Source organism: Oncorhynchus keta, chromosome 21 (assembly GCF_023373465.1).
Source record: "Oncorhynchus keta strain PuntledgeMale-10-30-2019 chromosome 21, Oket_V2, whole genome shotgun sequence".
Lineage (NCBI taxonomy): Eukaryota > Metazoa > Chordata > Actinopteri > Salmoniformes > Salmonidae > Oncorhynchus > Oncorhynchus keta.
Window position 1 is genome coordinate 1,983,942 of NC_068441.1, and position 14,904 is coordinate 1,998,845.

Consider the following 14,904-nt stretch of genomic DNA (forward strand, 5'->3'; position numbering starts at 1 on the left):
AGATATAGGTCTGTAACAGTTTGGGTCAAGAGTGTCCCCCCCTTTGAAGAGGGGGATGACCGCAGCTGCTTTCCAATCTTTGGGAATCTCAGACGACACGAAAGAGAGGTTGAACAGGCTAGTAATAGGGGTGGCAACAATTTCGGCAGATAATTTTAGAAAGAAAGGGTCCAGATTGTCTAGTCCGGCTGATTTGTAGGGGTCCAGATTTTGCAGCTCTTTCAGAACATCAGCTGAACGGATTTGGGAGAAGGAGAAATGGGGAAGGCTTGGCCGAGTGCTGTTGACCGGGGTAGGAGTAGCCAGGTGGAAAACATGGCCAGCCGTAGAAAAATGCTTATTGAAATTCTCAATTATTGTGGATTTATCAGTGGTGACAGTGTTTCCTATCTTCAGTGCAGTGGGCAGCTGGGAGGAGGTGTTCTTATTCTCCATGGACTTTACAGTATCCCATAACTTTTTTGAGTTAGTGTTGCAGGAAGCAAATTTCTGCTTGAAAAAGCTAGCCTTGGCTCTTCTAACTGCCTGTGTATAATGGTTTCTAGCTTCAATGAACAGCTGCATATCACGGGGCATTTCGATGCTTATGCAGAACGCCATAGGATGTTTTTGTGTTGGTTAAGGGCAGTCAGGTCTGGGGAGAACCAAGGGCTATATCTGTTCCTGGTTCTAAATTTCTTGAATGGGGCATGCTTATTTAAGATGGTTAGGAAGGCATTTAAAAAAAATATCCAGGCATCCTCTACTGACGGGATGAGATCAATATCCTTCCAGGATACCCCGTCCAGGTTGATTAGAAAGGCCTGCTCGCTGAAGTGTTTTGGAAAGCGTTTGACAGTGATTAGTGAAGGTTGTTTGACCGCTGACCCATTATGGATGCAGGCAATGAGGCAGTGATCGCTGAGATCTTGGTTGAAGACAGCAGAGGTGTATTTAGAGGGCAGGTTGGTTAGGATGATATCTATGAGGGTGCCTGTGTTTTAGGCTTTGGGGAGGTACCTGGTAGGTTCATTGATAATTTGTGTGAGATTGAGTGCATCAAGCTTAGATTGTAGGATGGCTGGGGTGTTAAGCATGTTCCAGTTTAGGTCGCCTAGCAGCACGAGCTCTGAAGATAGATGGGGGGCAATAAGTTCACATATGGTGTCCAGAGCACAGCTGGGGGCAGAGGGTGGTCTATAGCAGGCGGCAACGGTGAGAGACTTGTTTTTAGAGAGGTGGATTTTTAAAAGTAGAATTTCGAATTGTTTGGGTACAGACCTGGATAGTAGGACAGAACTCTGCAGGCTATCTTTGCAGTAGCTTGCAACACCGCCCCCTTTGGCAGTTCTATCCTGTCTGAAAATGTTGTAGTTTGGGATTAAAATTTCAGAATTTTTGGTGGTCTTCCTAAGCCAGGATTCAGACACAGCTAGAACATCCGGGTTGGCAGAGTGTGCTAAAGCAGTGAATAGAACAAACTTAGGGAGGAGGCTTCTAATATTAACATGCATGAAACCGAGGCTATTACGGTTACAGAAGTCATCAAAAGAGAGCGCCTGGGGAATAGGAGTGGAGCTAAGCATTGCAGGGCCTGGGTTCACCTCTACATCGCCAAAGGAACAGAGGAGGAGTAGGATAAGGGTACGGCTAAAGGCAATAAGAATTGGTCGTCTAGAACGTCTGGAACAGAGAGTAAAAGAAGGTTTGTGGGGGCGATAAAATAGCTTCAAGGTATAATGTACAGACAAAGGTATGGTAGGATGTGAATACAGTGGAGGTAAACCTAGGTATTGAGTGATGAAGAGAGAGATATTGTCTCTAGAAACATCATTGAAACCAGGAGATGTCATCGCATGCGAGGGTGGTGGAACTAATAGGTTGGATAAGGTAAAGTGAGCAGGACTAGAGGCTCTACAGTGAAATAAGCTAATAAACACTAACCAGAACAGCAATGAACAAGGCATATTGACATTAAGTGTGAGTGATCAAAAGGGTCCAGTGAGTAGAGAGGTTGGTTGGGATCACGGCGATCTTGACAGCTAGCCGGGCCATTGGTAGCAAGCCAGCATAGGATGGAGGTCTGTTACTAGCCACCTTGTGCGTCTCCGTCGGTAGGATCAGTGGGGTTCTATGTGGTAGAGGGGATGAATCCAAATCACACAACAACAAAAAAACAATAGATATAGTTATAGAGGCCCAAAAAAACAAAAAAACAAAAAAATGTCAATAGGTCTATTCAGATAGCAGCCGATAAGACAGCTAACTGTTAGCGGACCGCAGATGGGCGTTCAGGTAACGTCGCGACGGAGGAGCCAGCCGGACAACTCCTTCGAGTAGATAACGTCGGCAGTCCAGACATGAAGGCCCGGTGGGGCTCCGCGTCGGCAGCAAAACGGGTCCGGATAGGTATTTGTAGCCCAGGAGTGACCGGTGGAACTCTTCAGCTGGCTAGCTCCGGAATAATTGATATTTGCTCCGGAATCGACGAAGGCCGATAGTCACACGGATAACAGCTAGCCAGCTGCGAGATCCAGGTATGAATGTCCAGAGTTCGCGGTTGAAATCCAGGGACATGGAGAGAAAAATAGGTTCGGTATGTTCCGTTCTGAGCCGCGCCGTACAAAACTGGCGATAGATTTTCGAGCTAAAGGATAGGTAGCTAATGACCACAAACCGTGGTTAGCTGAATACTAACGATTAGCCAGTAAAGAAGCTAACTAGCTTCTGATTAGCTTCTGGCTATCTTCTGGCTAGCTTTTGGATTAGCTTCTGGCTAGCTTCTGGTTAGCTTCTGGTTAGCTTCTGGCTGTCTTCTGGCGAGCTTCTGGCTAGCTTCTGGCTAGCTTCTGGTTAGCTTCTGGCTATCTTGTGGTTAGCTTCTGGCTATCTTCTGGCTAGCTTCTGGATTAGCTTCTGGTTAGCTTCTATGGAGGATTGCAGATTTGAGGTAAATAATACTTTTTTTATAAATATAAATTGGTGAGGCGGGTTACAGGAGACTGTTTTGACGATGAGTTTATGGAAAATATAAAAAGGTATGTGAAAAAAGTTGTAAATATATATATATATATATACGGGACACAACAAGACGAGGACAAAAGATGTCTGAACTGCTATGCCATCTTGGATAAACAAATATAACGTGCAAGTTCGTAGAATTGCATGAAATGTTTATCAAAAGGCAACATTGCTTCCCCAAAACTTAACTCAAGCGACAACATGCTGATAGCTAGACAACAAGCTATTGAGCTAGCTAATTTTGGCTAACTTAGTGTTGATGTCAACACTTGGTTAGTATAGCAGCGAACCTAAACTCAAAATCAATCAGACTTGATTTACCAGTGATGAAATTATCATAGCAAACCATGTATTGACAACTGTCTGGGTTCAGGTTGATGGGGCAAAAAGGTTTCTTCACTTTTCTGACAGTTCTTGAGTTTTATCTCATTGGTGTCACCAATCGTGTTTCATGATTGCGGGGAATCTGTAAACCTTTTTTCCCCCATTGTCTTTCCTGCCTGGTTAGAGCAGCCGAACACTCAACAGAAAATGACCGTGGTGATGAATCACCTAGCTTCAGGCACTGTTATCATGCAGTTTGGGGTAGCCACTCAGCTGTTGTCAGAATAATTGATGCGGTGGCCTTCCAAAATGGCCTCCAGGAGGCATTCTACATCAACTGCAAGCCCTCTATATCGTAAAAGATCATTAAATCTAAAATGAGCTTTTTGGTCTTAATTTAAGATTAAGGTTAGGCATAAGGTTAGCACTGCGGTTAGAGTTAGGGTTAGGTTTAAAATCAGATTTTAAGAAGATACATTTCAGAAATAAGCAGTTTATCCATAATTATGACTTTGTGGCTGTGGTAACTAGTGACAACTGACTGGAGTACCCATCTTTGCTAGCTAGCAGAGGGGTACAAAAGAGGCGGTACACAGATGCATATCTCATACAATTATATTTGGGTCTAGTCAATGACAACACGTGTTACAAAGTAAATACCTGTGTCAAATATATCTCATTGCATTACATGCTAGTGCATAACATCTATAGTTGTGTTTTTTGCATAGGAAAGAGGAGTCACCCATCAAGCTTGGATACACATTTATGTAGCCTAGTGGTTAAAAACGTTGGGCCAGTAACTGAAAGGTTGCTGGTTCGAATCCCAGAGGCAACTAGGGCTGCAGTCCCAACTCAAAGTAGACATCCCTCAGCCCTTGAATGACATTTTACAACGTCACATCAGAGTGATTCTCAAATTAGAGTTTATGATCGGAGAGGCAACGGCCTTGGTGGAAATCTTGACGTTGACCTTGAAAACAACCAAACTAAATCAATTAATGTACCTAGCAAGCTAACGTAGCTAGCTAACGTAAACTCACCCCATTCTGTACAAATGTGCGCAACCGGAACATTCAAACGAGTCTCCAAAGAAAACGAATGGGACTGTAGCGACTGTGTTGACTTCAAAATCGGGCGTGTGAACTAGGTTTCTAGTCAAGCATTGATCGACATGGTAATGGCTCTATAGTATTGGAGAAAAGTTTTTAAAAAACTGACCCTCCATTACATCTTGACGTGTCATGTCGTAATGTACGCATAACACAACTATTTCTGTCTTACAATCTCTCTCCACCAGGTGTAGCACTTCTACCATCCTTTAAAAACAATAAATGGACAGTGACGGGGGTAAGGAGTTCATGAAATCTCATTAAAATCCTTAAGAGTCAGCCTCCCGGGTGGCGCAGTGATCTCTCTCCTATCCTGGCCTCGAACCCAGAATCTCTGGTGGCACAGTGCTAGCTGTGCCACCAGAGATTCTGGGTTCGAGCCCAGGCCCTGCCGCCGCCGGCCGCGACCGGGAGGCCCATGGGGCGACGCACAATTGGCCCAGCGTCGTCTGGGTTAGGGAGGGCTTGGCCGGCAGGGATATCCTTGTCTCGTTGTGCACTAGCGACTACTATGGCGGGCCAGGCACAGCGCACAAGACTATCACGAACACGATTGTCATGACTTCCACCAAAGTTGGTTCCTGTCTTTGTTTGGGCTGCGTTCGGCGGTCGACATCACCCGCTTTCTAGCCAGTAGGAGGCACTCTTTCCTCTGGTCTAAAACAAAAAAATGTCCCAATGCCCCATGGCAGTGATAGGGGACACTGCCCTGTGTAGGGTGCCGTCTTTCAGGTGTCCTGACTCTCTGAGGTCATTAAAGATCCCATGGCTCTTATCGTAAGAGTAGGGGTGTTAACCCCGGTGTCCTGGCTAAATTCCCAATCTGACCCTCAAACCATCACGGTCAACTAATAATCCCCAGTTTACAATTGGCTCATTCATCCCCCTCCTCTCCCCTGTAACTATTCCCCAGGTTGTTGCTGCAAATGAGAACGTGTTCTCAGTCAACTTACCTGGTAAAATAACAGATAAATTAAAATTCCCTCAGTTATATACACATATAACCCTCTGTTCCCCCCATATATGTGTGTGGAATTGTTTGTTGTATGTGCTTGCTAGACTGGTTTGCGCTGGGTTATGTCAACCCACCTTCTGTTTAGTGTTCTTAGTGCCATGTTTTTGTTCGCTGAAATAAAAGGCTCCTTTGGCTACCGAACTTCTGCTCTCCTGCGCCTGACTCCCTTACAGCCAGTTACGCATACCTAACAACAATGGTGTTCTCTGTTTTGCTCTATGACCCCCACAAGTGTCCCGTGACTAGTCTGAAGGTAACCCATAGGGATGAATGGAAGTATGGAGGTAGTTTTGTGGCAACAAAAATAAGGGGTTAAATATGTGTCCAAAAAAACTAAAATATACACTGTATTTCCTGAGCCTTCAAAACCTGATTCCTTATGATTTTTTATTTTATGAATGTGTTATTCAATGGGTTTCTATGGGTATAGTAGTAGAGGCCAAATTCAATATATTATTTTTATACCTAAAGGGGTCCTAAAATTCAAAATCAAATAGCTAAATGATCCATGGTATGACCATCTTAAAACAATTCCATACTGTACATTTGCTTAAGCCAATGGCTTGGACTTTTAGAGGTTTCATTTCAAAGCCTCCTTCAGATTCTTATTAGATATGCAATGTCTGTTTTAATAAAGCAGCTGCATACTTGGAGTAGGGGGGGGAGATGTAGTGTTGTACTTGAATCATGAAGTAAGCAAACAAACTCCCACGATTGCCACTTTAACTCTCGTCACACATTCTTCTCCCCATCTCCTCAACTAACCCCCTCAAATCACACTCTTCATGCACTCCCACTCGTCCCCACTTTCACCCATGTCACATTCTTATCCCCTCTTTCAGTTCTATCATATAGGCCCCAACCTAATCTCTTGTGGACAGATCTACATTAACATAACTGGTTCATCTCAGCCTATGTCGCCCTTAAGTCTCTACAGTTTTTGTTGGTGACGGAGACACGGATTACCCCAGAGAACACTGCTACTCCTGCTGTTCTATCGTCACTTGATTAGTCCAAGAGCATCTGGTCATCGTGGTGGTGGCACAGGGCTACTCATTTCCCCTGCGGAGATTTGATCTTTTCCCCCTCTCTCACCTCCTCATTTGAATGTTGTCACTGTCACTTGTCCACTCAAGCTTTACATTGATGCCATCTATCGCTCAGCGGCTGGAGCGTTCCTCGATGAGCTTGACACCTTGATAAGCTAATTTCCCGAAGATGGCTTACCACTCATCGTACTGGGTGACATAAAACTACACTACATCTCACTACAACCCCCCCCCCCCCTTCGTGTCTTTGATCAATACTTTGTTTATTTTTCTCTCTCTCTCTCTCTCCCTCCCTCTCTCCTCCAACCCTACCCACTCAGCCGCAATCCAGATGGTCATGCACCATCGCAATATTTGCTCTCTCTCTCTCTCCTATCCTATCATCTCTTCCTTCTGTCTCCTGATTCTGCCTCTATGACCCTACTCTCCTCCCTTTCCACATCCTATGACTCTCACTGTCCCCTTTCCTCCTGGCTGGTTCAGCCATCCCCTCCTGCTCTGTGGTTTAGTGACTCACTCCGAGCTTACAGAATAGGGCTGCGGGCAGCTGAGAGGTCAATGGCGGAAAACTACATTTACGGAGAACCTTCTATCACTTTAAATTTCCAGCTTCTGCCTCTAATCCTCCCTCCTTAATCCTCAACCTCCCCCCCCTCCCTTCTCCCTCTCCACGGACAACTTTGTCAATCACTTTGAAAAGAAGAGACATCTTTTGCCCCTCTCTCTCCATATCCAATCACCCAAGAACCTGCCCGCTCGATCCCCATCCCCTTCTCCAGACCATCTCTGGAGACCTTCTCCCATTCCTCGCCAACTCATCCCTGACCACTGGCTTCATCCACTCTGACTTTAAGATGGTCAAAGTCGCTCCCCTCCTCAAGAAATTAAGACTCGACCCCTTTGACGTCAACTACTACAGACCAGTATCTTATTTCTTTCCTTCCCAATACACTTGAGCGTACTATCTATTGCTAACTCTCCCGTTATCTCTCTCAGAATGATCTTCTTGGCCCTAACCAGTCAGGTTTCAAAACAACTCACTCAACTGAGACTGCTCTCCTCTGAGTCCCGGAGGCTCTCCACTCTGCCAAAGCTGACACTCTCTACTCTGTTCTCATCCATTAGATACTCCTCTCCACCCTCTCAGGGCTGGGCGTCTCAGGCTCTGCACACTCTTGGATTGCACCCTACCTGGGAGGTCACTCCTACCAGGTGACATCTCAGCTTGGATATCGGCCCACCTCCTTAAGTTCAAAATTGACAAGACAGAGCTGCTCGCCCTGCCGGAGGAGACCTGCCCGCTCCAAGACCTCTCCATCATGGTTGACAACTACACTGTGTCCCCCTTGTAGGTGTAAAGAACCTTGGCGTGACCCTGGTCAGCACCTTGTAATTCTCTGCAAACATCAAAGCAGTGACTAGCTCCTGAACGTTCCTCAAACAGGAACCAGCGCAGGTCCTAATCCAGACATTTGTCTTCTCCCATCTGGACTACAGTACTTCAACCCTGTTGGCTGGGCTCCCTGCTTGTGCCCTCAAACCCCTGCAACTTATCCAGAATGCTACAGCCCACCTGGTGTTCAACCTTCCCAAGTCACCCCACTCCTCAGCAAACTCCACTGGCTTCCAGTTGAAGCTCGCATCCACTACAAGACCATGGTGTTTGCCTACGGAGCAGCAAAAGGAACTGCCCTTCCCTACCTTCAGGCTATGCTCAAACCACACCCCAACCCGAGCACTCTGTTCTGACACATCTGATCTCTTGGCCATTCCACCTCTTCGGGGGGTCAGCTACCGCTCAGCCCAGTCAATGCTCTTCTCTGTCTTGGCACCCCTAAGGTGGAAGCAGGACAGCAGAGTCCCTGCCCATCGTCCAAAAACGTCTGAAACCCTACCTCTTCAAAGAGTATCTTAAATGAATCCCAAGGTGCTATTACTACTAATTGTTGTAATTCTGGTTCAGCGCCTCGCCCCCTTTCTCTAATGACAATAATTTGTCGGAACGAGTATAATTTTATTTCTTTTTTGTTTCTTTCTCTCTCCTTCTACTTCCCTCTCTGTTTATTTTAAGTAATCTTCTTTTCTCATTATTTTTCCTTTGTATGTCTTTCTGTCCCATTTCTGTCAACATAGTCTCATTAGAATATGTAAAAAAAATAAATTAAAAAGACTCTACAGGAGTGAAACATCCTGTCTATTCTCATTATCACACAATGACAACCAACAGCGTTGAAATGGACCCAGCCGTTTTGGGTAACAGCAGGGGGTCCAGGCAGGTAGGTACTTTTCAGGCAGGTACTTCAGCAACATTAGGGGTCCAGAAAAACAATCCCAACTGACACAGGTGGAAAACAAGACTGTGTGACTTTGCCACAACAAGAACAAAAGGTAACAACAAGCAAATATAGCGGGGATCAGAGATTTCAGTACCATGGACAGCAGTGAAACCATACCCCAGAGGTCTGGCGTTCACCACCAGAGAACAGCGGACAGCGGCCAACTTTTCATCCGTAATGGTCTCATTTAGGACAACAGCAGTTTGGAAAAAAGTTATGATATCATCAGAGAGACTCACCCCAGTGGTTTCTCCAGTCGACTGGCAGGTGACCCCACGATCTCCCCCAGGGTACAGAACACTTGACCCAAGAAGTCCTGAGAGGGGGAGGAGAAGGAGGGAGAGAGAGGGGGGAAGAAGAGACAGACAGGATGGAGGGGGTATAGGGTTACAAAAGGGAAACAAGGGGAGAGGGGAAGTAAACAGGGATGAAGGGAGTTGGGGAGAAGATTGGACAAGGTGATAGCGAGAGCGAAAGAAGGGAGGGAGGTAATATACTGAGGTTATTAAAGTGTGTTACATGCATTACAGCTGCGTGTGTTTTCTGTATCTAGCTAAAATATACTATAGCTACAGTACTAAAAGAAAAGGAAAGAGGCAGAGACGTACGTTGAGATCAGAAGGCTTCCAGAGGGCAGGGGAGAGCAGGCAGCAGGGTCAACAACAACAACAACAACAGAACACATCATGTACACACAAACACTACAATACCCAGAACACCTAGCACCACTCAAACCAGGAAGTGTAGCAGGAGAGAATACAGATTAGGTGTCATATAAGAGCTGTAAAAAAACATCCGGGAGGAATAGAATTCATGAAAATCATGCAATTGGAGATATGCAAATCTTCTCTTTGTATGCAAATGCCTCAAATAATCTGTTAGACTGTTTTGATCCACCAGTCTCCCCAGCAACAGAATGTGAAGATTGTTATCGTCTTATTAGGAGTCAAATAGTGACACGATGATTCATACATCCTGTTTATTCAATTCAAATGCACTAAAGCATTTCATGATCAATTCAAGTCTAGTTGAGGACACAGAAGGTACATTATTCTACAACAGTAGTACAACTACTAATCATCTGCATATAAATGTAAATCCTGCACCAAAGCAGGGGTTGGAAAAAGTAGCCAATTGTCATACTTGAGTAAAAGTCAAGATACCTTAACAGAAAACGACTCAAGTAAAAGTGACAGTCATCCAGTAAAATACTACTTGAGTAAAAGTAAAAAAGTATTTGGTTTTAAATATACTTAAGTATCGAAAGTAAATGTAATTACTAAAATATACTCAAAGGTATAAATCACTTCACATTCCTTTTATTAAACAAACTAGATGGGATAATAATATATATATATACAGTGGGGCAAAAAAGTATTTAGTCAGCCACCAATTGTGCAAGTTCTCCCACTTAAAAAGATGACAAGTTTCAGGCCTGTAAGCTTCATCAAAGTTACACGTTAACTATGACAGACAAAATGAGAAAAACAATCCAGAAAATCACATTGTAGGATTTTTTATGAATTTATTTGCAAATTATGGTGGAAAATAAGTATTTGGTCAATAACAAAAGTTTATCTCAATACTTTGTTATATACCCTTTGTTGGCAATGACAGAGGTCAAATGTCTTCTGTAAGTCTTCACAAGGTTTTCACACACTGTTGCTGGTATTTTGGCCCATTCCTCCATGCAAATCTCCTCTAGAGCAGTGAAGTTTTGGGGCTGATGCTGGGCAACATGGACTTTCAACTCCCTCCAAAGATTTTCTATGGGGTTGAGATCTGGAGACTGGCTAGGACACTCCAAGACATTGAAATGCTTCTTACGAAGCCACTCCTTCGTTGCCTGGGTGGTGTGTTTGGGATCATTGTCATGCTGAAAGACCCAGCCACGTTTCATCTTCAATGCCCTTGCTGATGGAAGGAGGTTTTCACTCAAAATCTCACGATACATGGCCCCATTCATTCTTTCCTTTACACGGAGCAGTCGTCCTGGTCCCTTTGCAGAAAAACAGCCCCAAAGCATGATGTTTCCACCCCCATGCTTCACAGTTGGTATGGTGTTCTTTGGATGCAACTCAGCATTCTTTGCTCTCCAAACACGAGTTGAGTTTTTATCAAAAAGTTATATTTTGGTTTCATCTGACCATATGACATTCTCCCAATCTGCATCTGGATCATCCAAATGCTTTCTAGCAAACTTCAGACGGGCCTGGACATGTACTGGCTTAAGCAGGGGGACACGTCTGGCACTGCAGGATTTGAGTCCCTGGCGGCGTAGTGTGTTACCGATGGTAGGCTTTGTTACTTTGGTCCCAGCTCTCTGCAGGTCATTCACTAGGTCCCCCCGCGTGGTTCTGGGATTTTTGCTCACCGTTCTTGTGATCATTTGGACCCCACGGGGTGAGATCTTGCGTGGAGCCCCAGATCGAGGCAGATTATCAGTGGTCTTGTATGTCTTCCATTTCCTAATAATTGCTCCCACAGTTGATTTCTTCAAACCAAGCTGCTTACCTATTGCAGATTCAGTCTTCCCAGCCTGGTGCAGGTCTACAATTTTGTTTCTGGTGTCCTTTGACAGCTCTTTGGTCTTGGCCATAGTGGAGTTTGGAGTGTGACTGTTTGAGGCTGTGGACAGGTGTCTTTTATACTGATAAGTTCAAACAGGTGCCATTAATACAGGTAACGAGTGGAGGACAGAGGAGCCTCTTAAAGAAGAAGTTACAGGTCTGTGAGAGCCAGAATTCTTGCTCGTTTGTAGGTTTCCACCATAATTTGCAAATAAATTCATAAAAAATCCTACAATGTGATTTTCTGGATTATTAGTGTATTAGTTTACATTAGTGTGCCTATGATGAAAATTACAGGCCCCTCTCATCTTTTTAAGTGGGAGAACTTGCACAACTTCCGGTTACTGGCCCAACGCTCTAACCACTAGGTTTGCATAAATCCATGAAGGTAGTTTGTTGACAGAACATGCAACATGTAGCAGGCACAACTAATCAAACCATGCAACTTCACGATCAGACCAGAGTCATAGATAAGGAGAGTTTGGCCAATCAGAGTGCAGGACTCTCATGTTTCATCTCTCTGGACATTCCATCAGTTGTCCATGATGAGTCCTAAGCTTTTAGCTCTGATCATTTTCTTCAGGAAATTCTGTTAACTGGTATTGATCAATGATAACTTTGAAAAATCAATGGTTTCAAGTCAGTGGTGTTGATTATTGTTGGGAGTATTGGCCAATACCTGTTCATCTGTGTCTGTAGGTCTGAGAGGGTGTGTCACTCACGTGTTTGGACAGGTCTGGGCTTTTAGAGTCCACATCATATCTGGAGGAGAGACAGGTAACACAGGTTACATGTGTGTGTGTGAGCGAAAAAGAGAGCGAGAGAGAGAAGGAGAGAGAGAGAAAGGGATCTCTAACGAGGCCTCTGGTAGATGAACTTTCTCCGTGGGTCATTACTGACATCCATATAATCCAGCGTTTCTCAAAACTCTGTGTTCGGGACCCCAAGGCACGTTTCACTTTGTTAACCTAACACTACAAAGCTGATTCAAAATGATCAAAGCTTCATGATTAGTTGATTATTTGTGTAGTGCTAGGCAAAAAACCCGAAACGTGCGTGCCTTGGGGTCCCGAGGAACCGAGTTTAGGAAACCCTGATCTAATATTTTCACATCTATCAGTGTACGTGAGTAAATGCAAAGGGGGTTGTATTTCATCTTGGTTATCTATTTCACCTTCCTATTAGTGGGAAGATATCTCACCATTGGAGGCTAGTTGTTCATGGGCCTGATCCCCTGCATGTGAGTGTAAAGGCCTGCACCAAAGCCTGCCACCTTATCCTCCGTTTCTTTAGAACTGCCTAATTGACCTTTGACCCACTGTATTTTGTTGATGCATACACGGGTATAGAGGACGTAATGCATGATAGATGAGGCCCGTAACATGTTTTGACTGGTTGTTTCTTAGTGTCTCAAAGCTCAATTTGAGTGGTCCGCAATGCGTTTCTTATTCTCTCTAGCTGTGTTCTGCGTCACTGTGTCACTGTGGAGGGACACTTGAATAAATGTCTCTTAACTCCTTGAACATAGAGACATCAAGGAGAAGGACATCCACTTTGTGAGCCCTGTGAAGATGAAACAGGCCGTGATACAATAGACCACTACAGCCCAGAGTCAGACGAGAGCCGCACATGTATTGTGACGCAATACAGATCATGAATCAGGATGACTCAGATTACTAAGGGTCATCACCTCAGAGCAAAAGGGGGTAGCTTCTCATTATGTCCGACTCTGCGTACTTCTACACTATACAAATTGGGGTGATCGTATTCGTCTGACAGGGTTGAATTGAACCCCTAATGGGAGGTCCTTGCTCCTCCATTCCCCTCTGTTCTCGCTGGATGGGACTGGCTGAGGATTGAAACCAAAGCCACATGTTTTTTATCTCCCTATGTTTTTATCATAGAAGTCATAGATCCCTTTAACTAACTGTTCACAGTTAAACTCCAAAAGAGAAGATTCATAATGTTCTGTGAATATTATATTAGCTCGCCATATTCTATCATCGCCCAGCCATTTGCTGTTATAGTTTTCGTTCCAAAATCCAATCCTAGCCCTGGTAATGCACTACCTCCTCCTGGATACATTGTGTGTGAGAGAATGAGACAGCTGTGTGCCAACCACTATCGTGTCTGTCTGATGTTTACTATTCATGACTAAACACCATTCGAAAGGAGAGGAAACCGTCTCTAGGATTCCTCTCGGTGTGAACGTGAGGCCAACAAGGAACAGAATAGTCACTACAGTATAACGGAACGTGTCTTTTTAAAATTTATTTTACCTTTATTTAACTAGGCAAGTCAGTTACGAACACATTCTTATTTTATATGATGGCCTAGGAACAGTGGGTTAACTGCCTGTTCAGGGGCAGAATGACAGATTTGAACTTGCAACCTTTCGGGTACTAGTCGGGTACTAGTCCAAAGCTCTAACCACTTGGCTATCCTGCCGCCCCAATATGGTTCTTCATGTTTGCTTTGACAATTTAAGTCCCTACACTTTCCAAGCTAATATAGCCTCTTGAATTGAATTGAATGGAAAAACACAGAGAGGGGGAAAGAGAAAGATACAGAGACAGTGATACAGACAGAGAAAGAGAAAGAAAGGGAACAGAGGGAGGGTTGTCATGTGGGGACTAATCAGGGCCGGTGTTTAAAAGAAATAATCACTCACAAGTCAAAGCGTAGATTCTGCTTCTCCTCAAAGAAATAGTCCAGGATGTACTTCCTGACAAAGTCTGGGTTTAGGGTGTTGTCAATCACCTCTGTTCTCCCAAACTAGAGAGAAAGAGAGGGGGGGGAGCATTATTCAGCATTATATACATATCTATCTCTCTCTCCGACACATACACACCTGTCAGAGAGAGAGACAGAAGAGGGATGATTAGGAGTATCACCCAGTGAATACCAACACATCACACACTCCTGTTGTGTGAGTGTGTTTCCTTGATCCTGTCTCGTCTCTTTTCTCCCATTCTAATTACTGAGGCAGAGAACGCCCACTCATCACCTCAACTCACCCTCCAGAGAGAGCGAGAGAGAGTGGGAGAGAAGGAGGGGGGAGAGGAGAGGAAGGAGGGGAAGAGAGGGAGAGAAGAATAGGAAGAGGGAAGAAGAGGGACGAAGAGCGGGAAGGAGAGAGGGCTTGGCGAGAGAGAGTGATACAGAGGGGTAGAGTTGGCAAGTAACATGAAAAGACAGAGTACGAGAGATGGGGTAGAGAAAGAGGCGGAATTAGCACCGGAGACCAGGAAAAGGGAGAGACAGGGAGATGAGAAAAGAGAGAGGGGGAGTAGAGAATAAAGAGAAAGAGAGGGGGAGATGAGAGGGGGGTGATGGGTGGGGGGTTAAACCCAGTTAATTACTGGGATTCTCACTCCTACACGAACGGCTGCAGATCCAGGAAAAAAGCCAGCAAGATTGGAAGTCACCCAATCACACACCCCACCTTGTTCCGAAAGAGGACAGTGTGAGTGACATGACACTGTTGGTAAAGCCCATGGA

At 44.7% G+C, this 14,904-nt stretch overlaps 1 protein-coding gene across 4 annotated transcripts in view; it reads right to left on the minus strand.

The window, feature by feature from the left end:
• The window catches only part of LOC118399920 (copine-5), a 227,055-nt gene that overhangs the window by 153,803 nt on the left and 58,348 nt on the right, over nucleotides 1–14,904 (minus strand). The window contains exons 4-7 of one of the 4 annotated variants that reach the window (XM_052473213.1): nucleotides 14,075–14,178; nucleotides 12,126–12,165; nucleotides 9,442–9,456; nucleotides 9,073–9,149 (exon numbers count right to left, since the gene is read on the minus strand). In XM_052473213.1, coding sequence (XP_052329173.1) covers nucleotides 9,073–9,149; nucleotides 9,442–9,456; nucleotides 12,126–12,165; nucleotides 14,075–14,178 — 236 coding nt within the window. Of the gene's footprint in view, nucleotides 1–1,946; nucleotides 2,111–9,068; nucleotides 9,150–9,441; nucleotides 9,457–12,125; nucleotides 12,166–14,074; nucleotides 14,179–14,904 lie in introns of those variants that run through there. The other 3 variants (XM_052473215.1, XM_052473214.1, XM_052473216.1) reach the window with 3 other exon arrangements.